General features: G+C 44.6%; 1 protein-coding gene across 3 annotated transcripts in view; it reads right to left on the bottom strand.

Moving 5' to 3' along the window:
* Positions 1 to 931: 931 nt before the first annotated feature.
* The window catches only part of ARHGAP36 (Rho GTPase activating protein 36), a gene marked incomplete at its 5' end in the record, with an annotated part of 31640 nt that continues 5111 nt past the window's right edge, over positions 932 to 27460 (bottom strand). The window contains 11 exons of one of the 3 annotated variants that reach the window (XM_081081309.1): positions 932 to 2157; positions 4182 to 4288; positions 4423 to 4520; positions 4757 to 4933; positions 5112 to 5260; positions 5721 to 5871; positions 6079 to 6134; positions 6354 to 6546; positions 6786 to 7027; positions 7600 to 7665; positions 8939 to 9097. In XM_081081309.1, coding sequence (XP_080937435.1) covers positions 2003 to 2157; positions 4182 to 4288; positions 4423 to 4520; positions 4757 to 4933; positions 5112 to 5260; positions 5721 to 5871; positions 6079 to 6134; positions 6354 to 6546; positions 6786 to 7027; positions 7600 to 7665; positions 8939 to 9097 — 1553 coding nt within the window. In that variant the 3' untranslated portion in view covers positions 932 to 2002. Of the gene's footprint in view, positions 2158 to 4181; positions 4289 to 4422; positions 4521 to 4756; positions 4934 to 5111; positions 5261 to 5720; positions 5872 to 6078; positions 6135 to 6353; positions 6547 to 6785; positions 7037 to 7599; positions 7666 to 8938; positions 9192 to 27460 lie in introns of those variants that run through there. The other 2 variants (XM_081081307.1, XM_081081308.1) reach the window with 2 other exon arrangements.

Here is a 27460-nt window from a genome sequence, read left to right as displayed (position 1 = left end):
TCAAGAAAGGTTGGAGCTCCCATCAATCAAACAGCAGCACATTCTTCTCTCATCCTTAGAAATCATGTCTCCAGATGTTTAGATTTTTATTTTTCACCAACCCAAGGGGATTTTCTCAATTGAGGATACCTAGTAATCTCTCCATCCCCCCTCCTTTCTCTTTAGAGGCCTTCTTCTTTGTTATTTATCTTTATTGTTTGAAGTATTACAGATGCCCCCTTTTTTTTTAATTTCTTTACTAATTAAGGTATTACAAATGTGTCCTCAACCTCCAACCTCCCGCCCCCCGCCCCCCCACTCATGCTCTCATCCCCCTGTTGTCTGTGTCCATTGGTTTGGCTTATATGTATGCATACAAGTCCTTTGGTTGATTTTTTTTCCCATTGACCCCTTCCACCCCACACACCCCTCCCAGGCCTTCACCAAACTATTTGTGTGTCCATGGGCTATGCATATATGCATATAAATTCCTGGGTTAATCTCCCCCAACCCCAACTTCTAAAGGCCTTCTTCTTAAGCTTTATTCCTTTCCCCTACTTCTTTCACCCTTCTTTAACCATTTATTCTACTTTAACCCTTCCATTTTCTTTATTCAACTACAGCTTTTTCCTTTCTTCCATTTTACTCTTTTATTCCACATCACCCCTCTTTTTAATTCCCTATCACATCTCCCCTTTATTCTAAATCAACTCCTCCTCTTTAGTCCACATCAGCCCCCTTTATTTGATCTCTCCATCCCCTTGTTTCACATCACCCTTTCCTCTTTATTCTACTCACTCCACCCCTTAATACCATGTCACTTTTCTCCCTTAGTAGACATCACCCTCTTATCCTTTATTCCTCTTCCCCACCTTTCCTTCCACTTCAGCTCCAGCCAGAGCTTTCCCAACAATGTTTTAAATGAAAAACACACACACAGTAAACCATGAATATGCTGCTGTCACAATACAGATGTTTATTAATGATTAAATGCCAGAGAAGTTTTAACAATCACAAATCATCGAGTTCTGTGGTTGTTGCCCAAAATGTGATCAATTTCTATCCCTCAATACAATACATTCTTCATTCTATAAACCTTAGCAGTTGTTATCCCTCAATATCAGGTTTAATTTTGGATGTCATACATAACCCATATCTGTGTTACCAAAGTATGTCCCCCAAATTTGTACCGTCCTGCATAGAGAAACTACAGAGACGATAGATAAGAATATTTGTAATCAGGTGACTTTAACTAGTTGGAACTATGTGTCCATATCTAACCGTTTTGCTGACAACAGGGTGTGAATGCCAGCTGTCTGTAAAACAAATCAAGGTAAAATCAAATTTTTCCTCTAACTTTTGACCAAAGAAAAGCTAGCTAGACTTATACTTGAGATTGCCCTGAGCAAAACTGCACATAATTTTGGGAGTGGCTGTTTGACGAGCCATTGGTCTAAATAATTTGGGAAAAAGAAATATCCTGAGGTGGTGGAGTTGCTGCGGGGACACGGCTATGAGTTGGTGTGACATGATTTAGCATTAATTGCTTGTCAGCTGTCAATAGGCTGACCTAACATCCTAGCATGCCTCTTGAGGGCCTTTCCTATTAAGCTCTTGGGAGTAGGGTAGGAAAGTCAGGAAAAACATGCAATCTCCTTTGGGGAAGGGAAAGCACCTCGAGATTTGTGAGCTTCTCTGAAACAGGCGTTTACCACAAATGTCACATCAATTAAAGGAAAGGATGTAATGTTGGAAAGCCAGGATCAGGGGTAAAAGAGAAAGGCAAGGTAGCACCAGGGAGCCTGGGCATGACACAGAAATATCTCTGCTTTTACCAGCTGAAGGGACCAAGCATCCCCAGTGAAAGGGCTGGCAGTGTGTTTGGACTTCTCAGCCTGACCCGAGCATCAGGTGGAACTCCTTCTCACCCTCAGATCTTTACCTTCAAGATACACTCTTTAATGTTTCCTGTAACATCTCCCACCCTTTTCCCCTGTCCGGCACCTTACAGAAGGAAAAACATCTAAGGAAAGAAATAGCCGATGCCAGTTTTGGCCTCGTCCCGGGGCACACGGAGCAATGGGCGGTCTTGCTCCAGAATGGGGGGGTTACCCGCTCCTTCCTCATCGTCATGGGAACGGGCAGTGCCGGGAGGCACAGCTGGCTCCTCAGAGGAACCTGGAAAATAGTAACAATGTTAACTTCTTACTTTGCACAGCACCCAAGGGACTAAGACCTAATTTTGAGCTTCAAATACAATATGAGGCAAGAAGTTAGGGCAGGAATGGTTATTCCCATTAGAATTGTAAGAAAACTGCAGCCTAAGAGCAGAATATAGATCTCTAAATCTAGGCCCACTGTGGAAGCTGGGGGTGGGGGAAAAGAACTTGGTTAGAGAACAGAAAGAGTTAGACAGATACCCCATGCCTATTAGAGCAAATAGACATTACCTCCTGGGAGGTGGGGAAGAATGTGGCCTCCAAACAACAACCACCACCCTACAAGCAGCCTAACTAATTTAACTAAGCAAATGAGTAATAAAGCTGGAGCCGGAAGCTTACAGCACTTCATGGAGGGGAGAAAGCAGGAGTCGATCGTCAATGACTCTGGGAAGGGCTTGTAATTCATTACTTGACCAGTCTGGGACTTGTTTTTAAGCAGGGTGGTATCTACAGGAAATGTAACATTGGCATCTTTATAGAACTGGATTGCCTTTGGATTCTGAACTTCTTTAGAGTCAAGATAATTAGGCATTGGTACTGCTTCCATATTTATGATTTCTTCAAGATTGACAGCAGGGTCTGGCTGAGGGTCTGGAATTGTGCTGAAAATGGAGACATCTTCAGGCTCTGGAATCACATTGGTAACTTTGTCTTCTTCAAAAGTGTTGTCTGGGTATTTTTGAGAACCTGAAATTTCGTTGTGAATTTGAGCATCCCTGGGCTCTGGAACCACACCAAGAACTGAGTCTTCTTCAAAATTTGAATTTTCTTCTGAGTCTTGGATTCCACTGACATCAGAGGCTTCTTCATGTCCCGGGATTTCTTCAGCATCTGAAGCTTCTTCATTGTTTAGGACTCCACTCATCTTTGAGGATTCTTCCTCGTCTTGAATATCATCAAAATCAGAGACATCTTCAGGGCTGGTTACCACATGGAGAGCTGGAACCTCTTCAGGGTTGGATTCTTCTTCAGAACCTGCAATCCCATTGACCTCTGGAGTTTCTTTGTGACCTGGAATTTCTTCAGTACCTGAGGTTTCTTCATCATTTGGGACTCCATCAAGAGCTGGAACTTCTTCAGAGTCTGAGAGTCCATTAACCTCTGGGGATTCTTCATGATTTAGAATTTCATGACCATCAGGGGCTTCTTCAGGGCTTGGGACCACATGAAGAGCTGGGACGTCTACAAAATCAAGGTCTTCATAAAAGTCTGAAATCCCATTGACTTCTAAGGTTTCTTCGTGGTCTGAAATATCTTCAGCATTTGAGGCTTCATCATTTGGGATTTCATCAAGAGCTGGAACCTCTTCAAGATTGGGGTTTTCTTCAGAATCTGGGTTTTCATCATTATCTGAGGCATCTGCATGGTCTGGGATTTCATCAGTATCTGAGACTTCTTCATAATTTGGGATTACATGAAGATAGGGAACTTCTGCAAGGACAAGGTTTTGGTAGTCTTCAAAATTTGGTCCTTCTTCAAGGTCATGGTTTGGGATTTCTCCAGGGTTTGGGATTTCTTGCACATCTTGAACTCCTTCAGGGTCTGGGACCATGTCAAAATATGGTATTTCTTCAAAGTCTGGGATTTCAATGAGTTCTGGAATTTCATCATCTGGATCTAGAATATCCTCAAGAGGAGGAAGATCATCAAAATTCACAGTATCATCATCGTCATCATCCTCATTGTCATTATCATATTCTTCATCAAGCTCTGATATGTCTTCAAGAATTGGACCTTGAATCTCAAAGTCATTTGGGATCTCGAGACCTTGGGCTTCTCCAAAGACTGCTCCTTGATTGAGATATTCAAATACTAGTTCTTCATTAAATGTCACATCTTCCTGAGAGGACTCATTTTCCTCAAGGGGCTCATCTTCAGCAAATACCTGGCCTTCAGGAAGGGCCTGACCTTCACCAAGGGACTGACCTTCAGCAAGGGCCTGACCTTCAGCTAGGGTCTGATCTCCAGCAGGGAACTGACCTTCATCAAAGGGCTTGCTTTGAGCAAGGACAGCAGCCCGGGCTTCAGCAGAGTTTTCCACTGGATCAGAAAGTAAAGCATCCTCTTCCATCTTTATACGTGCACTCCTGAATGAGATTGAATTTGAAAAAGCAAGTCAGTTTGTGTACTTGGATGGATTAACAAAAAGTTTATCTGGATTGCAAACCCCCACAAAAGTTTCTTTTCTGGCTAAGCATAAACAAGCCAAGAAAACACTCACTGGATCCTCCTCAAATTCCTGCGTCTGATAAAATCAAGGGCTTCAGGACTGGATTTCCACACACGCTTTGCAACCTGCCTCTGAATATGGGGAGGCACCTGGGGGTAAAATTATCAAGTTAATCTCTATTATACAACTTTTAAAATTTTATATTCAGTTCTATCAGTTACCCAGGATTGAAGGCACCATGACCATCTAATGTGGGAAGAACTTCTAGACTGGGAGATTTTGAGGTACCTTTGGTCATCCTCAGGAACATATGCACAACTTATCCCTGCCTTGTGAACAGGGGAGAGAGAGCCATGAAATAAGTGTGTCCAAAATTTCCAAATACCTGGAAGAGGACATCCCAGTTATCAATCATAGCACGAACCACATTGACAGAAGCAACATAGTGGTCAATCCCCAGATTTGTCTTCCTGGATTCCCTCTTGCCAAATCTCCCTTTCTTCAGGAGAGCAGATCCAAACACCAAGGCCAAGTTGGTGGAAGTCATACGGTTGCCAAAAACCTAGGTAAAACAAACCAGAAAGTGGTTGATTCTAAGGTATTAATGAAAGTCATATAAATGAAAACATCTTTTTGTTCTTTTTTCCCTCTCCCTCTGTTTCTCTAGCTCTGTCTCTCTCATATACTCCCACACATGTCTCCACCCACAGCCCTCATTACCCTTTCCCAGAGCTTTTTACCAACTGTCCATCAACGCCAATGGAGTCCTCGCAGTTCTCAGTGATTTTATGCAGGGCCTTCAGCAGACGCTCCAGGGTGTCACTGTGGCAGGGTGGCATCAGATAAACCAGCAATTGCAGGGCAGAAAGCTGGTCTTGTGGCTTCAGAGCTAGAGGAAGGAAAATAAGGGCTGGCTCAGGGGGCTGGACTTGGCACAAGCCTAAAACCAAGAGAAATGTGATTCTCCTTGAAAATCACTGAAGGCTGTGGAGAAAGTCCAAGGGGCATCTTTTCTTTGTTCACTACCACAGCATTTGATCCCAGAAGCCCCCAAAACAAGAAAGGTTTTCATCAAAATCAAATGCCTTCTGCAGAAAGTAGGTTCTTCTTTATCCTGAGAGGACACACACAGCTTCAAGAAACTCTGGAGAAATTTCCAAAGACAGACTTATAATGAACTATTAAGAGATATAAGGAAAGTAATCTGAAGAGGTGTTTTCATCTTTAGATGTTTATTCTGTCTTAGTTCCTAGGGTCTTGCAGCCTGAGCTCTGTCCCTACACCCCCACACTCCCTGTACTATTTCCTTTCCTTGCCAAGCAAGGAAGAAGGGAGAGCAGAAGACTCACTTGCTGTCAGGAGGAAGGACATGTATAGATCATCTGGCAGCAGAGAGTCCTTCATGTCCCGGAAAAATTCCTTGAGAAGTGCGGCAACATCATGCACATTCTGAGTGTCGTCAAACACTACATCCAGACCTTGATCAAATTCTTCACGGAGCTATAAAAGGGGAGAGAATACCATGGACTGCCTGCCCTGCCCACCACAGGCTTCCTCCTGGTTATTTCTTCAATAAATTTCAGGCTTCAGTAGAGGAAGCTGGCAATATGCTGTGCCTGCTACATGAAACTCCAGGAATTTGGGGAGCCCCCACCTCACCTGCTTTTTCTTATTCAAAAAACAATAGTGTAAACAAACCCAATTTACCTCACGCACTCTCTCCTCTGAGTATTCCAGGGTGAAAATCCCCACTGTGTTTAAGCCTGAAAGAAAAGAGCAGGTATGCTAAGAATCTCTGATCCCCTTCCCCAGGGCATTTTCCTTCCCCTCCCAGCTGCATCCTGAACCCAACTGGTGGCAGGGGAATGTTCCAAGCCTGTCATCCTGCAATCTCTTTTCTCTCCCTATTTCTAGAACATCATTTTTTCTCTTTAATTGCTTTCTACTTTAATTTAACCATCATTTTTTTTGGTCCCCCTTACCATGTTTCTCAATGAAGCTGCAGCAAGCCTCAACAACCTGGGGGATTTGCTTAGCAATCGGATTGAGGCTCATTTTCCTTTTGGATCCCAGAAGTCGACGGCCAATTGGAAAGGAAATTTTGGAAAGTTGCAGGGCCTGCAGCAGCAGGGCCCCGTCCTCCAGTTCAGCCAGGCTATCCACAGATACTGCACCCTGTGGAGAATCCAGAGTATCTCAAAATGGGGAAGCAGGGGGGTGGTTTCAAACCTTCCTGAGTATTGTATCACATTCATGATAGGAGACATTCTTTCTGTGCCAAGCCAAGTACATCCCTACAACATGTTTTGTTCAGCTCCCCCTCCCTCCAAGGACACAGGCCTTGACCCTCCTGCCCCACAACCTTGAACATCTCTGGAAGGGCCCCTGCCTGAAACCTGGAAGGTTTAACTCACTCGACGCCCACGGCGAGTGAACTCTCTGGGCAAAGAGGGCTCCTCCCGTCTTCGGTTGAAAAAGCGCCTGATGCGGCCAAACATCCTTTGCACCACGTTTCCCCGACGACGGCGGCGGCCTGCAGCCTGACTGTTAGATTCTTCAATCTGCATCGCGGCTCTTAATTCAAGTTGCTTGCTGCGGGTAAACTCATTCACCAGCACCTCTTCCAGACGAATGCCAAATGTCTTGAGTGATGCAGCTGAGGAACCTAGGAGAGAAAGAATGAGATGTGTAAACGCTTAGCAGCGCTCTAATCAGGAGGGACTGCAGAGGCTGTAACACTCCTCTAAGCAACCTCTCAAAGCCAACCCCCACGCCTCCAGACTCGTAGCGTTCTCCCCCACTCTCCCCCCTCCCTCTCCCCCCTCCCTCCTCCCCCCCCCCCCCCCCCCCCGTGAGTGAGCCCAAAGACCGTGCAGTGGTTTGGCTTCACTCAACTACCCTGATAGAGCTCAAGATCCCTTCCTTAAGTCCTGCCAGGGTATGAATACCTTGAAGCAATGAGGAAAATATCTTCAGGAAGATCAGCCTAGGGTGGGTCTTAAGAAGGAAGGCTTAGGCAGATCTAATGGGACCGCCCCTCGCACCCCTGCAGTTACTGCTCCATTTCCTGAAATCTTCCCTTATGCGATTTCTTGGCGGGGGGTGGGGGGGTGGGGGAGGAGTCCCCAGGGGCAGTGAGCACCGCCCAGTCTACAGTACCCAGGACACAATACAGAAAGGATGCAGCATCCCATTTCTTTCCTAAGGAAAAGTACAAGCGCTTCTCACCCCTCTGTTGTCCTCTTAGAATCAGAAACCTGTTCTCCAAGGTGTTTGGACTGTCAACAGGGAGAGCTATGGGAAGAAAAAAGAAAACACACACACACACACACACACACACACACACACACAAATGGGATTTTGTAAGTGACTAAAGCACCACAATGCATTGATCAGCAGGAATGGGGGGACGGGGGGCGGGGGTTAAACAGCGCTATCCAGGCCGCTAAAAGTGTTTTTGCTTTCTCCCAGCCTCAGTTTCCCCGTTTAACAGTGGTTTAATCCTATGTACCGTGTAGGAGACTCCAAGAATTTAACCAAACCAAACAATTTTGGGCGCCGTGTGGCACCGTGCATGTTGTTATGCACCACTAGTACCTCAACACAACGCTTAAAACATAAATTCCAGGGCTCTGAACATTGGGACAGTGCAACAGGCGAAGCGAAGGGCTCAGCCTGTGGCGCCTCCACTGTAGGAGTTGCCAAGTTACTGGGGACACGCTCACGCTCGTGATGCTGGGATGCCGTCGGCTCCACGAGCTGCGGCGGGAGAAGCAGCAACCCACGCTGTCCCCACGCTCCAACCCCCCCCCCCCCCGCAACAAACACACACACCACCACCACCACCACCACCAGCTGCGGCTGCCTGCGGGGTCTCCTCGCCCTTTGCTTCGCTCCTTTCCGGCTGCGTCCGCGGTGCGCGCCTGCGAAATCTGCCGCCCCTGCACTTTATATTACTGCAGGAGCGCCTCTCGGCCGGTGCGACCCCCTCCACTTCCCTCAATTGCTCATCTGAGCCCCTACCTCCTGAGAACCCAGGCACACTCGAACCCCGTCCACTGCAGGATCCCACTCGCTCCCTGCCAGCTGAGCTGGGCTGCGCTCTTAGCGCACCTCCCGCCTTTGCTCTACGCAGGGATTGGTGCGTGTCTCTCTCTCAGTGTCTCGCCGTCTCCTTTACTCTCCGTCTCTCAACCGCGCTGTCTCTGTCTCTCCCAGTCCTCTCTCGGAGTGTTTTTCTGCGCCTCGCTCCCACTCTGACTCCTTCTAGCACCGCACCTGGTGCGTCTGTCTCTTCACCTGTGCTCTATCAACTTGTCTGTCCCAGACATCTGCCGGTCCGACTTGCAGCCCCTCAAACTCCCAGCCTTTGACCCAACTCAACTAATCTTATCTCTTCTGCAATTCAACAAACACCCTTCAACTCCCTCTTCCCCCGTTACAGATCTGAGACCAGGATCGTGCCCCCCCCCACCCCCACCCGTCTAGACCCCCAACTCGCCCCGTCCTGCCCCGGAGGGTCCACTCGCGGAAGAGCGAGGATGCCACACTCCGGGGTACTGCTTACCTCTCTCAGGTTTGAATTCAGAGAGGAAATGTCTGGCCACGAGTTCGTGGTAAGCAGTCTCTTGCAGCTTCAGACGCTCCAGCTCTGAGAGACTGTGTATTGATATCATCTTCGTCCTGCGGTCCGGGTTGTGTCCTGGGGCTCCTCCCAGGACATTCACTAAAAAAATGAAGGCGGATATCAACAGCAAAGGGGGCATGATTCTGGGGCACCTTGTCCTGGCTGCCTTCAGAAAAGGAGTGCAGCCACCCATTCTGGAATCGGATGATTATCAAGGCTGCATCATCCAATTGTCACTGGACCTGGTGGAGGGAACTGTGGGGGGGAGGTTGGGAGGGGGGGGGGGAAACTGGGAGGCGGCTTCACCCTGGAACAGAGCTGCCTCTGGTTGCTTTAAAAAAAAAAAATCCAACTAAAAAAAAAAAAAATCAGCCCTGAACCGACAGTCCAGAAAAGAGAAAACCTAATTTGGAAAGAGAGAGAGGAGAGAGAGAGAGAGAGAGAGAGAGAGAGAGAGAGAGAGAGAGAGAGAGAGAAGAGAGAAACCTTACAATTTTAAAATGCACATTGACACAAGAATAATGTAATATTTTTCCATTAATTCAAATGCTGATGCAATTTATTTTTTATTTTCTAATGGTAATACTCAATGTTGTCCAGGTTGGGTGAAAATGGCACTTTCGTCTAGGTTAAGGGCCCTGTATGCTTGTACAATTCTTCCAGAAAGCAAACTGGATACATGAGTCTTGAGCCAAAAATTATCCCCAGGCCCTTTGACCAGTAATTCCCCTTCTAGGAATCTATCCTAATGAAATCTTCCTACCGACAAGAAAAACCATATTTACATGAGCCATAAGAGTAAAAAATTAAGGGTAAAAAAGTTCACCCAGCAATGAGACTAATTATATAAATTAGGAAATGGTCACAGTATGGGTAATTATACAATCATCAAAATTATGTTTTATTTGTTTGTTTTTTGTTGAATTTATTGGGGTGACATTGGTTAATAAAATTATATAAGTTTCAAGCGTACAATTCTATAATACATCATCTGTATAGTGTATTGTGTGTTCACCACCCCAAGTCAAGTCTCCTTCCATCTTCATTTATCCCCTCTATACCCTCTTCTACTTCCCCTTCCTCCTTCTTTCCCTCTGTTAATCACCAAAAATGATGTTTACAAAGAGCTCTTAAACCACAAATACAAAATACAGAGTTGTATTAATTATGATTACAACTACATGAAGAAAAACACACATGAAAATAAGACTGAAAGAATTGTACTCAAATATTAACATACAGTATCTATATTCAGTGGTGGGGATTTGTTTGCCTTTTATCTATTTACCAAAAATTGTGCAACTTGATGATATTATTTTTTATGAAAAAAACATCCATTTGTACCAAAACAAACAAACATCATTTCCAGGACAATTCTAGTAAGACTCTCTATTCAGGATTGGTGATCAGAGTGAAGTTTGTCTTAGTGTACTGGAAAACCTGTCCCTTTTTCATGGTGCCCACTATCTCATACTGCACCCAAGCTGCTCAGGATCCCCCAGTGGGATCTGCCTGGACCCCACACAGCATCCTTTCTTATACATCCTCACCTCTATAACTCCTTTGCTATTTTATTTATCCATAAAAATAAACCTGCATTAAATGCCCACTTTGTACCAGGCACTGAAGATTCAAACATGAGCAAGATAATACTACTCCTTTCATAAAGGGTTTAACTGTGCAGTGAAAGAGATACACAGGTTAGCAACAATTTACAAAACCTTGTGATAAGTCAATTGGCCAAGATATAAACAAAGTATTGTGAGAGCAGAAAGGAGGAAACATTGGATTGGAAACATCTAAACATCTAAGTCTGACTGGAGACGAGGGTGGAGGGATGAGGGGGGAGCGCCGGGGGGGGGGGGGCAGAAACAGCAGTGTGTAAAGGCAAGGAGATGGGAGAGAGGTTGCTATATTTTTAAAGCTGTATAAAGGAGATGGAAGGAGATAAATCTAGATAGGCAGGGGTGAGATCATGAATGTCCCTGTTAGCCATGATAAAAATCTGGACTTTCTCCAGAAGGTAAAGGGGACTACTTCAGGGTTTTAAGTGGGGAGTGACAGAGTCCGAGCTGCAGCGTGGAAAAATCACACACAGTAGTGAAAATCCTGGTTTGGGTAGAAAGCCTGAAGTAGGTAGATCAGCCAAGAGGCAAGAGATGCTGACACAAGTCAAGTGTCACTAGAGCTAAAGCAGGGGATGGATTTTATAGGTAGAATTGACAGGACTTAGGGGAATTTTTTTATTGTAATGAAAAGGAAAGGATTTAAGACAGCTCTGAAGTTTATGATTTGGGTGAGTGTGTGCATGCTGGTTCCTGACAGAGAAGATAATTTGGAATATGAGGAAATAAACCTTTTGACAAGAAGGGAAGTTGTCACATGCCATTTTTCTGAGATTATCTTTCCCATGGACTTTTATGATAATATTCTATATATTATTGGGGATGGGGCTTAGAGTCTAAAGACTAGATAATGTTGTTTTGCCAGAGAAAAGGTAGGTAGAAGTTTATCATTCAACAATCTATATAAATTATCTCTATCCAAAAAAAAAAAAATTCCACCCTACTTTTGTTTCCAAAATTCTATTTGCCCATTTTTCTTAATGATCAAAGCCACACATGTTAGAAATATATGCTGGCTGGATAACTAAAGTGCAGTATGAGAAAGGATGAGAAGTCTTTCTATGGATTTTTAATTCTTACCCTAGGTTTTTTGAAAGGTCCTTCAACTGCAAAACACCATCCCCTCAACCCAAAAAGAATGCCTAAGCCCAATCAACAAACTGCATCTACAAAATGACCATTTTATTTTTTATTTATTTTTTTAAATGACCATTTTAACCCAAAGTACATGCACATAACCTAACCACAGACCCAGAGTAAGCCTCTAGCAATCCCCCATTCACAATAGCAGATCCAGAACCTGTTAGCCAAGGGTCTCATCCAGACACACACAACCCAGCTCTGGCTTCATTTTTCTAACATAGCCCCCCACCTTCCCTTGCCCCAATTCAGACATTGCTGTACCTGTTCTGTAGTTGCAGCTATTTCTTCTTGCTGAGACTTGCCACATCTGGTATTCCAAAGAGTATAGCTGGTTCTTTCACCAGAAAAAATCAGGATGAAAATCAATCCCTCTCCCCCGACTCAAATAAGGTAAGAAAAAAACAAGAAAACCTCAAAACAACACCCGCCAAAAAGAGAGAGAGAAAAGCCTTTGAGAGATGAGTCAGCCTAGATGCTTACAATTCTGATGGAAATCAAAGGCCTTGAATAAACCGTTTGTCATTGCCTCCTGCTCAAAGATACAGAGTTAAACTTAAGAGCAATCATATGCTGCAGTTCTGCCAGCAAAATTGACACTGTCTTGCTTACCTTCAACCCTCTCAAGACACTAGAAGAATACACGACAGAAGCAGAGTTAGAAAGGCCAATGTGCCCAAAAAAGAAGCAGATGGGTAGGGTTGGGAGGGGGATGAGTAAACAGACTTAACACTATGAGAAAAGCGCATAACAGGTTCTTGAGATCTGAATACTTGCACTGGAGCCTGACTTGCTAAACTGAACACAAACAGAGGTTCCTCACAGGGAATTAACTACCAAGAGACATCTCTTGCTCCAAAGTGTCTTCCCCTTCCCCCTATAACATGGTGCTGGCCTAAAGTGACCAGGACATCAAAAAGATACTCAAGAAAAAAGATGAAAGCAAGCCCTGTCTTTCAAAAACAGTATCCTTAGACAAATATCTGTAGTGACCACTGGAGTCGGAGCTAAATGGAACTGGGTTCAAAGCCAAACTTTATGACTTCTTTGCTGTGTGACCTTAAGAAAGTTAGTTGAATTCTCTGAGCCTCAGTAGCTTCCTCTAAAACATGAGGAAATGATGCAGCACCCATTTCAGCAGTTGTGTGAGAATTAAATGAATAAGGTATGTGTGATATTTAGCAGGGGTTTTTAATAAACATGTTGATAATGAAGGGTTTTTTTGCAGAGGGCCTGACTTTATCAGAAAATATCAACTTTCAAAAGTAAACATATAAAGTTAGAATTTTTATAAATACATCCAAGGACTTACTCTTATCTATCTCTACTAAATTCGAATTATATTAAAACAGGTAAAGACATCTTTAGAGGTTGTTGGGAATAGATTTTTCTTCATCAATCTCCAATGGCATCAGGGTCCAGTATAAAAAATAATCTTACAAAATTTAGAAAAAATAACTGCATAAGTCAATCTTTCAAATGCTATTATTCAGATTAGTAAAATGTTTCCATGTCTCAAAATATATTTCTTTCAACCCATCCAATTTTACATTGTCACTAGAAAAAGAATGTATAATTTCATTTGGATCAATAAAGGAACTAGGATATAAACAGATACAAGAGAAAGAATTTGAACAAAGAGCAGAGGCATAACCAGATCAAGTCCCCAGCAATTCAAAAAGGGGAAACACATGAGTGGCATCAAGTTTGTTCCTCACATCCTCCCAAAATGCATGGCACAATTGGAAAAACAAATTAAAGTCAGAAAGGTCACCTGCTTTGACATTGCCAGGACAGAAATGCTCTCAGCTAGGCATAAATCCACAGACTTCAGAATTTGGAAGACTAATTAACTCCATTGCCCCAATTCAATAGTTAGGGATGGTGCAGTGCTCACTAGTAAATCCCTGTGAGAAAAAAAGAGGGGACTGTATTGATGCCATTGTCTGAATTTTTATAAATTAGTCATTTTATGCCACATCAGGATTTTGCTCCAAGCCTCTGAGAGCTCCTCAGAGTTTAAGATATTGATAGTGGACAGGGCTGGGTGCCCAAAAGGCATTGCATCTATGTTATTCAAATGTCTATAGGCTGTGACAATAGACGCATTCCCCATTGATTTATCACAATTTGAGAAAAAGATACAGGTTTCTAGATGAAAACATCTGAGCACCAATTTTGTCTACTGGCACATCATCTCATTCATCCCTGAGCATTAATGAGTTAGCCTTTAAGTTGTTATCCTATAACCTCCATTTCAGCAAGACAGCAGAATGAATGAAATGGTTCATTTTATCCTATGTAGTGATGATGCTAGAAGATAATTAAATTTGGGGACAGTGTTCTTAAATATGTGGAGTCAGGCCATCATGCCATAGCAGAAGCTCACAAACTAGAGGTATATTGTTAAAATATATTGAGAAAAACTCTGGCTTTAAAGAAAAGAATGCTTCATTAACTTCTTAGAATATTAGAATGGCTTAGAGATAAAAGGGACCTTGGCTAACACCTAGACCAAAGCTTCCGTTCTACAATTCAGAAACCTGAATCTCAGACAGGAACAGGGGTTTGCACAAGGTCACATGGCAGTTTGACAACAGATTGTAGAAAAAACCCCAGTTCTTCTCAATTCTAAGGCTCTTTCCTCTGTCCTGTCCACCTTTGATCTTAATACCTGCAAAATATTGCATAGCTAGATAATTAAAATAAAAAGAATGGATACATAATCAAAACTTGATTACATAAGCCAGGCCAGGTCATATCCAAAAGCAGACAGCCACCACAAATTACAACTTGTTTGTAAAATAAGTACTGTATTCATTCTATAGAATGTGGGATGCCCTTTTAAAACTATTTACTAAAGAAACAACTCAAATTCAGATTAGTGAAATTCAGTCTTTATGTTATAAACATCCCAAAGGCTAGTATAAACAAGGTGAATGTGACATCAACTACAACAAGATTTAGATATTCTCACTAATATCTGCAGTATGTGTCAGAGTGCATGATAGTGCTGGCATCACAAGCTGTGACACCATTTAATCCTTTTTTTTTTCCTTTTGGCTGCTGCTTCTATTATGTTGTGGCAGAAAAAGGAAAAAGTAAGATATTCCACCAATAAGAGGTAAAACAATTTTAAATGCCCTGTGCTTTTCATGTTCTCAAAAGCTTTCCATATGTCCATGATCTCCATACCCTAACACATAGCAGGTGTTCAACAAGATTTTGTTGGGTGAATCACATGATTATAAACTCTGAAGGTTTTGAGAGAATATAACGGTCTTATATTTAAGACAGCTATTCATGATTCATGAATAAATGAATCATGCCACTTTATTCTCATACCAACTCCTGGGAAGGACGTAGGTTGGGTGTTATGTTTCCCCATTTTACAGATAATAACAAACTCGGGCTCTGGAAAGGCTGTGACTTACCTTAAGTTGCACAAAAATGCCATGGAGGTATATGATCAGGGAACCAGCTGTCCCTACATATACTCAGGCTTGGCCTTGCCCCTCCCACCAAACTGTTATTTCTTGGTATGTATCACAGACTGCTGTCTGGAACTGGGGCAGTCTGAATCAAGATTACCTTCTTTCCTAAGAAAGTGACTGGATTTTTGAGGTCTTGTTTACATACACTATTCTTGGGAAATAGAAATAAAAGTAGATGATTGGTAAATTAAATTGAATGATAAGGTAGATAAATTAGATAAATGATGATGTTAGAGAGGTAGATATACCAACACATAGGTATAAAGATACAGATATACGGTTTTGACAAAGACTATTATGAAAGATATAGGAGAGGACTAGAGGAGAAAGGCACCAAAAGTCCTATGTATTCCTCCCACAACATCTCTCACTCCAGTCCACACCCAAGCTTGACAGCACGACATCCTGTTAAAGGTCCTAAAGTATGGACTATAACTTGAGTTCAAATCCCAGCTTCACCACATGTAAGTTCACACTCACTAACCAAGTGACTGAGATAAATTAATTATCTCACTTTTCTGAGTCTCATTTCCACTACCTTACAAAATAAGAACCATGATACCTATTAGGTATGGCTGTGGTAAAGACTAAATAAAAGAGAGAGTGGAATTAAAGAATCCTACAAAGTGTAGCAAGGTGAGGAATTGCTCTCCAAAATACCTGAGAGTTAAATTTGAGAGGAAGACTGAGGAAAAATGCTATTATCTGGAATGAAGCAGATAGTGCCTCCATTGAAAAATGCCCTTGCACCATCCTTTGGAGGCAAAAATGGGTACTTATATCCTATTAGCAGGATGACTTGAACTGTTTCATAATCAGATATGCAAGTCACCTAACTGTGGGGGTGGGAGGATTAATATAGGCTGTGGAATGTATAAAAAAGTTAACTGGCTTGAAAAAGAGATTTAGTCCTTTCCTTTGGCTTCTTCAGCACAGTGTGCAAGCCATCCATGCAAGCATGGTGGAGGAAAGAGGGAGCCATCTGGAGTGAAAAGCCCCACTTCCTGCCCTTGGGATTTTACAACCTACTTGAAGGTCCCATAAATATCAATAGTCTGAAAGACTGTCGAGAATGGCCCATGGGCATAACATCATCATTCCCAGAACTAATTTAAATACATTTCCTCTCCTTTGTTCCTTTAAGGAATATTAAGAATTGACTATTTCCTCAGGTCCACCAGCTCTGAGCAGACCCTTACTCAGTTGTAGGTTTTCAGTATATTCTCAGTAAACTCTCATTCATTTTCCCCATCCTTTCAACTCCTTTGGCCCCATAAGCCCCCCTCTTTAAGACACACTCCCTTTCAGACACACATATTCCCTCTGACAGATATTTATGCACACATGCGTCCTCATGCTCCCTCACATATGCATTTTTACAGAGAGGGAGAGAGAGAAAATAGATCTCTCTAATGCATTCACTGTAACAGAGAGAAAAAGGGAAATGAGACTCTGGATTAAAGGGAGGGTTATCAAGCATTTGCGCCGCCGCCGCCGCCGCCGCCACCGCCCACCCCCGCCCCCCCCCCCCACTCCCCAAGACCACAGCTAGGGTTTCTACAACGTGGGAATGAGAGAGAAAAGACCAATGGTAACACTCCCATAAACCATCTGGACAAATGCCTATCAAGGAAACCTTCAGAATAAAGTTGTTCTCAGAATCTGTGCTGAGTGTTACTCCTCCTCTATCTTTGTTTCCATACCCCCACCTGCTTCTCTGTTCTCTGACGAATTGTATCTTCCCCAACAAGCATCCAATTTTCTGCCAGTTTTCTTTTTTCAAAATCCTATCTGAGTGATTGTCAGAGGGAATTGGGGCTGCGGGAAATGTCTTCCCAGTAGTTTTCATGATAGGAATGGTATTTTAAAACTACATTAAAATAACCATATTTTAAAAAACATGAAAACCTGCCTGTCTAACTACCTACCTATCCCTCTTAAAAATTAGACCACTGTGTTGACTATGATGCAGTGAAAAAAGCCCTAGACCAGGAGTCAGACTGGAGGTCTGCCTAGTTACTAAGCAGCTGAGTGGCCTTGGGCAAGTCAGTGACCATCTCCAAGCTCTGAACACAACCTGGGTAATTTATTATTATCCTGCTTATCTAAGAGCAAGGTAGAAACATGGCCCTCACATCTGCAGAGTCCTTGATTCTTCTACAGGATTTAGCCCACCCTAGGACACAGAGCCATGCTGACTCTGTCCACAGCTGGAAAGAAAGCACCCTCTCTGCTCCACAGGTTTCAGGGCTCCAGAGGGGGGAGATTCTTAAGCAAGTCTCCCTCTCCCTCTCTACTAGAGCCCCAGCCCAGCCCCGCAGCTCTGCAGGGGTGGGCTCCCTGACTGGTGGCAGTGGGAAGGGGTTGGGGAGGGGGAGAGGGACAGGAACCCACTGGCAGATGACTTTGAGCCCTCAGTCTGGGAAGGTAGTCATGGGCCCCTGACTGCCTCTATGCTGCCAAGCTGTCCCGGCTCAGCCATGCATGTCCTGCCCCTAAGTGGCTCGAGAAAGCATAGAACCTAAAGTTAAATAAAGTCCCATTCAAGCCTACCCCCAGGGAGAATTTTAAAAATTAAATAATTTGCCTGCCCCAAAACCTGGGCAACTTGTTCAGCACTTTCAAGCTTCCTGTCTCACCCACCTCCTTCCTCAAGTCCACTTGGAGTGCCCTCACCTCCCACTCTAGCCCCTCAACAGGCTGTACTCAGGTGCCTAGAGCCCTGTCCCTACACTACCTCTTGGCGACTCTCCTAATCCTGCCAGGGAATAGCGGTGGCATTACCTGCTGGTCAGTCCTGCGGTGGTGCGGCCACAGCCTGTCCTGTGACTAGCTGCTGGTGCTTCTAGCGCTGCTAGCGCTTAGCTCTGCTGCTCAGATTTCCCCAATTCCCTGTAAAGCCTTCCTCGGAGGGGCAGGGGCTGATTCATTGCAATTTTCCACATGGCAGCCAGCTCATTGCCTTACGCATACCTGTTTGCTAAATTCCCTTGGCTACGCCCACTGTTTGTCATTGTACCCCCACAAGCTTCTCTCTCTTTATTCATAGCTGATCTTTCCTTCAATATTCAGCCCAAGAATCTCTTCCTCTCAGTGCTCTGACTTTCCTCTCCCCTGACCATGCCATACAGTCTCACATTACAGGTAAAGGAAAGGCAGACCTGGAGGTGCAGATGGCTAAGAAACTTACAAAAGGACACAGACTTAATTAGTGGCAGAGCCAAAAGGAAGGCCCATCATTCCTGGATCCCAGCTGAACACATTTCTTGCTACCCCTCATTTCTTCCCTTGTTCCCTGACTTGTATGGCATTTGAGGGCAGGGAACATCCCTTGTTGACCCTTTGCACACAAGGGACAACCCCTTTAGCCCTTGCCCTACTCTTCCTGCTCCTTGTTTCCCATCTTATCCAGGTACTCAGCTCTTCCAAACTCAGAGAGAAAAGTATCATTTGGTTAAAAGTTCAATGAGCAACAAGAGCAAACAGAAACTAATGTCACAAAGTGCTCTATAAATCTGGATGAGAATGGTCTCAGTAATCTCTCCCCTTTCCCCTCCCCCCACACACATAACACACACACACACAAACCTATAGTCTTCATAGTTCTTTTTCTATATTATTAGCATCTGGAGAAGTCTGAAAACCATCCACACCTGCCCCAACCATCTTGCTTTCTAATACCTCTTCCAAAATTGCCTTCTAATCTGCAGCCCAATAATCATATGAACAGATTACTATTCAGCCAAACAAAAAATATTATTCATAAGCACTAAATATTCTCATCTGACACAACAAAGGCAATACTGGGTTACAAATGCAAGATCTCAAGTGGGAAAAATTTCAAATATACAACTATACCCCTTCCCAATTGAAATTTCTCCTCTCCTATGTGAAGTAAATGGTGGGAAAAAAGGAGAGTGCTATTGACACAGAAGGACAGGAATATGCATGAGCCTGGCAGAGGGAAGGAGAGGGAAGCAGAGCCTAGGCAAAAAAAGAGATGGAAGGAATGGAAGGGGAAAGGTTAGAGACATACTGAGCTGCTGACTCCAGGCATACATAGGTATTGGGGCAGCCCAAAACGACATGAACTTATCCACCAAAGGCTCAGAAATGTAGCTTTCAGGGACCTGAATTGGAAGTAAGATCCAGAGCTCAATGGCAAGTCTTTCTTATCCCCTAACAAAGGGAGAGAACTTCTGGCTCTGGCAGCAGCATTGGTGGCGCTCTTTAAGTACCTATCACCATCACTACCAGGAAGATGCTTGCTTTCTTTCCTCCTTTTTTCTACCCCCACCGCCAGTAATTAAATAAATCTTACCCAGCACAGGAATGTAATTTGAATGGTCAGGGTGGGTTTCCCTTCCATTGAAGGAGAGGATCTCTCCCTCTCCTCCTACTGAAAATGGGCTGGTGCTGCCCCTTCATATATTTTAGAGCGCCAAATCATGGAAAGGGGAGAAAGGGAGGAAGTGGCAGTTTGAAGCCAATCCAATTTGTCCCTGGCATTCATTCTCTCCTCGCCTCCCATTGGGTTTTCCTGAAACTCCTCCTTCTGGCCCTGGCAGCTCTGCTCCCCTTCCTCACTGTAGCATCCTGCAGCCAGTTCTCTCACCCTTGTGATAAGGCATTAATATTGGGGTGCATCTTTCTGGTGATGCTTGTTTTCTAATGTGGGATTTTTAGACTGATATACCAGTGAAAGATTTGAGTTGGGGATGGGTGGGCATCCTGGAAGATGAAAACAGAAACCCAACCAGGTATCCAGTTACCCTGCTGGAAAAATGAGTTGGCTTTGGGGGCCGTTGGGAGACATGATTTAAACCTGAGTGCATAGGGAGCCAATAGACAGAGGACTGGCAGGTAGTTGGCTTGGGTTACAATGATTGCCTTGGTAACATAAATGCAAAAAGACTGCATGATATATTAGAGAAAAGGTGGATGACTGAATATCACTCAACCTCAGTTTTCTCAGCTGCAAAATAGGGGCACACATGCTCATCCCATAGCAGTATGAGGAAGAGTGTGTGGAATAGCATTGGTAAAGTATTTATTTTATTTTATTTTTTTGTGTGTATATAAATTTAAATTTTTAAAAAAATCTTTATTGTTGAAAGCATGGTAAAATAGTTAGCACAAGGCCTAGCACAGAGCCCCTTGCTCCATTAACTTTCCTTTGGTGTTGTATACAGGAAGGAAAAGGACTTGCTAATGTCACATAGCAAGTAGCAGAATCAGCATTGGAATCCAGGTCTTCCAAACACCCCCCCAGGAAGGGTGCTTTCCACTCTACTTCCTCTGCTGAGAAGTCTGTCAGGGCTATCTTTCTAGACTTGGTGGGGGTGGAAGTTGGAGGAGTGTTTGGAGCTGACTCTATGCAGATTTCTATAGACACTCTATCACAGTCCCAGTCTCAAGGGCTCAGGCTTCTGCCTCATCCCCTTTCTCATCATCACTCAGGTAATCTCCCCATGCCATCTTGGACTGATTCATTGCCACTTTAGCGCAACCTCTGCTGCCCAGCTATGAGACAGTGACTCACCCTCTAGCTGGCCAGGGTCTCTGCCCTCCAGGAAAGAGGCTTTCTTCTTAATTGACTGCAGAAGCCTCAGCTGCAGTGAGACAACGCCCTTCTAGGCAGGCTTAGAGTTTGAGAGCTTTGAGAAGCAATGGAATAGTTCCCTATCCAAAAACCACTACCCTTCATTCTCACAGTACCTAGGGGAGACCTCTGTATAGATCCCGTACAATAATAACTCCTTCTGGGCCCTCAGGTCTCAGTGTTTCCAAGGGATTGCACCCAGGGCATCCCTTTGCCTCATGTACACAGCCTGTGCTGTGTCGGGCACTGTGTTAGGCATTAGGGAGACATAAGTAAGAGGAGATATCCCTGACACCCAATTTGTGTTCACTACAAATATGAAAAAATAACATGGGAAACTTGAAAAAGGAGAGAAGAATTCAGGGGGAGAGAATTAGAAAGTCCCTGAGAGGGGTGGAGGTGATGGGCAGAATGTCCTCACTGCAGTCCCAAGGACTAGGTTGTGACCTGGAATTTGTTGTGACTAGTGAATGCCATCGCTAAAGTCACTGGTGCAGGCACTTCCCTTAAATACAGCAGGATATTGAATGCTAAATGAACCACTGTCCATCTGCTGCCTTTCTGGGCTGAGGGGCATCTCCATCTTAGCCTCTGATCCCTCCTTTTCCAAGATGCAATCTTTATCTTTGATGAAGGTGAAGGAGAGGAAAGGGGAATAAAAATCTTTGGGATCTGAACTGAGACGCACTTTACGTGTTTCCTCCTTTAAAGTTCACAACCACTCTGCGACCTAAGCCAGTGACTGCTAAGGTAGTCAGCCTGGGGATGGCACAGATGGGATTCAAACCTAAAATGACTCGAAGCCTGTGCCCTTTGCACTGCAAGACGACGAAGTGGGTGGGGGTTCTCTTCCTCCACCTCTCCTTCACCCTCCGTGCCTCACAACAGAAAAGAGGCAAGAAGAGAAAAGGAACCAGATGGTCATCTGGCTGCGGAGAATTCTGGAGTGACCCTGTAGCCCGCTGCAGTGGGCGGGTACCTCAGAGTTTCCCTGAGGGCGCTACACTACCAAAAGTGCCAAACACCTTTGGTAACTTTACCACCCCCTACTGCCGGTGGCTCCCCGACCAAGACCTCTGTTCTGAGGGCTCACCTACTGTTCAAAAGCTGTCTGGGGCTGGTTCTGGGCTGCAGAAAACCCTGACAGATTTGGTGACATAAGCTGGAGGGAGGAACGTTTATAACTCCCTACTATGTGTCCAGCACGGTGTCAGTGATTTCTCACAGCCATTGCCTTTTAAGTAGAAAAGTAATTGCTTTGCAAGACAGTGAGCTCTCCATTGAGTCTTCGAGGTAGATTATAACAGGTTTTGAAAAAAAGCTTGTCTGCAGATCTAAACTCCTTGTTAAAACCAATAAAGTCCTCCACCCATAACAATTGCCCAATCTCTCGGGTAGGGGGTGGGGAAGAAGCAACCCCCACCTCCCCACCCCCAAGGGTGGAGAGCAGAGGTCACGGCAGCAAAGGGTCTGGGGAGGGTGCAGGGAGGAGGAGCTTCTGGCGGGGTCTACTGTACGCTGAATCAGGGTCTCTGCCGAGCTTTCGCGCCAGTCGCCCACCGGCTGATCCCAGTACTTCCCAGTTTTCCTGGGTTCCGACTGACCCCTGCCTGGACCCAACTCACCCCACTGGCTTGGGAATGGGGAGCAGGCAAACCCCAGGTCAAAGGGAACAGAGCATCTCTGCCAGCACCTCCTCGCCCGCCCATCCCCCCACCTTCCTTCTCCTCCTCCCCTCCTCGCCCCCTTCTCTTCCGCCAGGAGGGAAGGAGGGGGCGGGCTGAGTGTGTATGTATGTATGCATGTTAGCGTGTTTGCGCGCGCGCGAGTGCGGTACTTCTGTATGTTCATTCGGTGTGTGGCTGGGTGTGGGGTGTGTGTGCGGTGCATGTTTTAATCCGAGTACATGATGTGGAGTGTATTTGGTTTATGCTTGGACATGGAGCATGTGCTAGTGTGGTGTTTGTGTTTGCATGCTTGCAGGTTGTGTTTCTGTCCCATTATAGTGTGATTATGTGGGTGTGGTCTGGATGTGGGTGTGTTTAATGTATGTTTCTGCAAAGGTTGGTGGTCGTACTGTGGTGAGTGTGCTTACCCTTAGAAGTGTTGTGTCAATGTAGATTTATGGGTGGTGCTTGCTGTGGTGTGTAGTGTGTGTGTGTGTTCATGGGTAAGGTGCTTTTATATGTTAGCCTACTTAAGGTGTGTGTGTTCAAAGGTTTATGTATTTGAGGGTGCAGTATGTATGTATCTTTGGGTGTGATGTGTTCATGTGTGTGGTGGGGATGCATGTGTTCAGTGTATGTGCTGCATTGGAGAGCTGGAAACTGTGTGTCTTGTGAGGGAGGGTTGCCGCGTGAGTGTACGAGTGTGGTGTGTGAAAGCACCGGGGTCATCTAAAGAACCCAGGTGACCGTGTGCCTGGTGGATTTTTGGTGTGTTTTTTGTTTGTTTTTAATTTGGGTTGGGGACATTGCGCCAGGATTGGCAGGAGGAAGGAAGTAGGGTCCCGAGAGCAGGGCAGGGTCGCCTGCCGCTGGATCTGCCCACTTGATCTACCCGCTCTGAGCCTGCCCCCAGACCCCGCCCACCCCATCGCGGAGTGAGTCCCGCTGCGGCAAGGTGTGTGCTTACCTGGCTGCTTGGAAGAAAGAAGAGGAGGGTGCTGCACGTGATTGGCCAGGTAGGGAGCCTAGGGCTCGGGGCAGGGGCTGGTGGGAGTAAACTGGAAAGATTCTTTGTCACTTCCCCCACCCCAGGAGATCCCAGGTTGTGCCCAACAGAGCCCAACTATTTTTTTCTGGGCCTGGCTGTTTCACACCTCCTTGGTTTGGTGTGGGCAGATCCAGTTGCCTGGAATCCCTCCCCACAACCCCTGGGCCTCCCGACCTAACTCAAGACTCACAAAACTTTCTCTACTTTACTATACTTCTCCCTCCCAGTTGAGGACTCTCTCCTTTGAGCTAACATAGTTACACTCTTCATACTTCTCATAACATGATCATACATAACTGTAATTATTTGTCTCTCTTTTTAAACTCTGAGGTCCAGTACAGAATGAGTGGTGTACAGTAAGAAAAGTAATAGTGATCCTAATAATAATGTTACCATTGATTAAGCACTTATTGTGTACCAGGCACTGTGATAAGTGCTCTTACATACATTATCACCTTGAGACCTCACAATGACCCTATGAGGTAGATAGAGCAGTGATTATCTCTATTTTACACATCACATATCAAACTCAGAGTAGTTAAGAAACTTCCTCAAGGTCACACAGCCAGCAGAAGGCAGAGCTAATATTTGAAACCAGGTCTGCCATGCTCTCTAAAACTTTCTTCTGTACCAGGCAGCCTCACCAAGAGTCCCCTGATTCCTTCTAGTCATTTAAGTCTCTATGAAACAGTATCACTTCCCAACAAATATTTATTTTATGTTTACTGACAGCGCTGAGTGCTCAGCATAATTTCTTTCTTTGTCTCTCAGACAGCTGATACCTTTGCCACCTAATTACTTGCTTTGTTGACACCTCAAAATCTGTAATTATCCTCAGCTCATAAGCACCTCACCAGCTCCAGTTCTGGGAGCTCTTCTTAGGCTGGTGCTGAAAGAAAGCAGAGAATGAGCATTTTCTAGCCACAGGGTCAGGAGAACTGGGTATGGAGGGTAATGAGGGTGACAGGGTTAGGATAGAGTAAGGGAATGATTTCACAGCTCCCCCAGACCTTTCTTTATAGCATTACCACTAGAAATTGGTAAATTTCAAGCAGATCAGTTATCTCCAATTCAAACTTCACATAGGAAAAACAAGCAGAGACCTCTTAGGAAAAGAATCCTGAATGGGCCCCATTGTTTATTATTCATGATTGAGTGGAGTACTGAGCTTGTCTAACGGGGATCATGCTGCTCTAATGTCTTCTAAGCAGCCTCATCTGAGAAATCCAAATTAAAACAATACATAGCATTTGGGGGGACCATATTTATTGGGGGGTTCAGACTCAGTCACAGCTATAGTGCCGCTGGAAACTCTGACTTCCAGCTCAGCTCCCAGGGAACAAACCTAGACTCCAGTGAAGAGGTCAGGGGGTGGATCAAGATAGACAATTCGACTGTGGTGAGTCATTTCACCACGTTTCATGGGGGAAGTGAGAAGCACGATTTAAATTGCTACTGTTATTATTATGCCCTTTCAACTGGCACAAATGAGCCTGGTGTGCGGAGGAGAAGCAGCTGGAACATCCATAAAGCTTTCCCCCTAGCTGGGCCTAGGTCAGCATCTCATTCTGAGTGAGAAGGAAAAACACTTTCTAAACTACTATGTAGCCAGCAAGTCTCCTTTTGAAAAATAAAAAAAAAATAAAAATAAAAAGGCTAGAGAAGCCAGTCTAAGCCACTCAGGGCACAGACTAGCTGAAGCCCCTTGGTAAATTCCTGCAAAGAATTCATGCAAACTTTGGTGTCTCCCAGGATGTGGTCTCAGGAACTTGGCTTCCCTGCTGGTATGGAGCCAGCCTGACACCTTCTCACTCTCCTCTGAGTATACTAGCTTCACTTCCACTCCTCACAGTCTCTATGAGACCTCCTCTCCCTCTTTGAAGGTTCTCTCTCTGCCTCCCACTCCTCAACCCCACACCACCTGACCACCTGTCTAAATCCTGTTGTTTAGTCCCACCCATAAGTCCTACCTGGATTTATGATGATTCTGCTTTACTTCAGCTCAGTGTTCCTACCTGTAAAATGGGGAACAAACTTCAATTTTGAAGAAGCCAAAAGCTCGAGGGCTGTGGCTTCAAAGACACAGTTCTGAACCAGAGGCTCTAAATTAGTATTATGGAAGGCCTCCCTCAAAACCCATATAAATGGTGGGATAAGAGGGGGCTACCAGGACCCCTGTCAACACTTAAACACACACACACACACACACACGCACTTTTCTCTGAAGTTTAAAATCTCCACTCTAAGTATCTCTCTTTAAAGTCCATAACATGAGGATTATATGGGGAATTGTAAAGTGGAAAAAAATGCTTTAGTAACCCACATTACTGCCAAATGTAAATAGAGATTTTCACCCTAAAAACAAGGACTTATAGGAGCAGGGCACCAAAGTGTGAATTTTATTAAAAGAGACCTTGGTTTCCCCAAGAGAGTAAAACCCTTTAAAGTTCAGGACCTTCATCTTTTGCATGGAGCAGAGGAGCTTTAGAGTGAGACAGCTTTGAGTTTTTATCCCAGCTCCATTACTTACTTGCTAGGTGATCTTGGGAAGGTTACATCATCTCTCTGAACCTCATTTTTCTCATCTGTAAATTGGAGATGCTAACCTCTGCCTTAGAAATGCTCAGATGACTGAAGGAGGTAAAATATGGAAAGCAGAAGCCTACTGGTTAATATGTATAGCAAATGCTCAGGAAAAGGTTAGTTAATTCCCTCCCTCACTTTACTCTCCCTCACCCACCCCTTCTCCTATAGCCTAGATTTTCTCAACCAAGGTGTTCAGGGATTAAAGCCAACAAATTGAGTTGCCGATTTCCCTCATTACTGGTTTGTCTGACACTCTTGAAATGGCCCCTCTTCTTTTAGGATGATGTTTTGATCAGCCTAATTCAGCCTAACACAGCCCCGGAAGAATTGGACCCTAAGTCCAATTCTCACTCTGCAGTTTCTCCTGGCAGTGTTAATGAGAGCCAGTTTTCAGATGTAATACTCCAGACTGGAAAGTTTCAAACTGCCTTCTAGACTTCCCCCAACCCCAATTCCCAACCCTCACTGCAAACCCGGCCCCAACCCTATCTCCTCAATATGTACCAATGTGTTCAAGAGAATGACGGCATGAATATTTCCTGGCTGAACTGCCCCACAACTCATTTTGTTTTTCTCACCTCTACTCTAGGAATTAAGAAGTACTCCCAAGGCAACCCTTTTCCTAGCAGTCACCAATTTTGGTGGGTAGATGGGACGATGAGGGGAAAGATGATGTTTCTCTGAGATATACTTTGCAGCACCTTACATACAGTTCCAATTAGTTGTTATTCATCTGTTTGCAGTTAGAGGAAAATAAAACCTACTCTTTATAAAAATGGTAAAGTGAGAGAAGACCCTAATCTGTGCCCTTTCCTCCCGGATGCTGTTGCCTCAAATAAGTCACTACAAGCTAAAGCTAAAGCTGCATTTAAGAAGGGAGTGGGGGGGAGGGGGGAGTTTAAGAAGTTGAGGGTAGGGGTGGATATAATTCTAAGGAGGGATAAAAAGGTTACAGACTAATGCTCTCCAGTTCCATCCAGCATTATTCTAAGCGAAATAAGCCAGTCAGAGAAAGATAAATATCACATGATCTCACTCATATGTGGGATATAATGATCAACATAATTTGATGAACAAGAATAGATCCACAGACAAATGGCAGGGGAGGGGTGGATTAGAGAGCAACCAAATTACTTGTATGCATGCATATTAGCATAACCAATGGACACAGACACTGGGGTGGTGGGGGCTTGCCCAGCATGGGAATGGCTGGGGGGGGGGGTTGTGAGGCGGGGGGGGGGGGAGGAGACATATGTAAAACTTTAGACAATAAATACATTTAAAAATAAAAAAAGAAAAG

Source organism: Myotis nattereri (genome assembly GCF_964212035.1).
Source record: "Myotis nattereri genome assembly, chromosome: X".
Taxonomy (NCBI): Eukaryota; Metazoa; Chordata; class Mammalia; order Chiroptera; family Vespertilionidae; genus Myotis; species Myotis nattereri.
The sequence above is the reverse complement of the archived record's forward strand: the minus strand, read 5'-3'. Positions and strand labels throughout refer to the sequence as shown.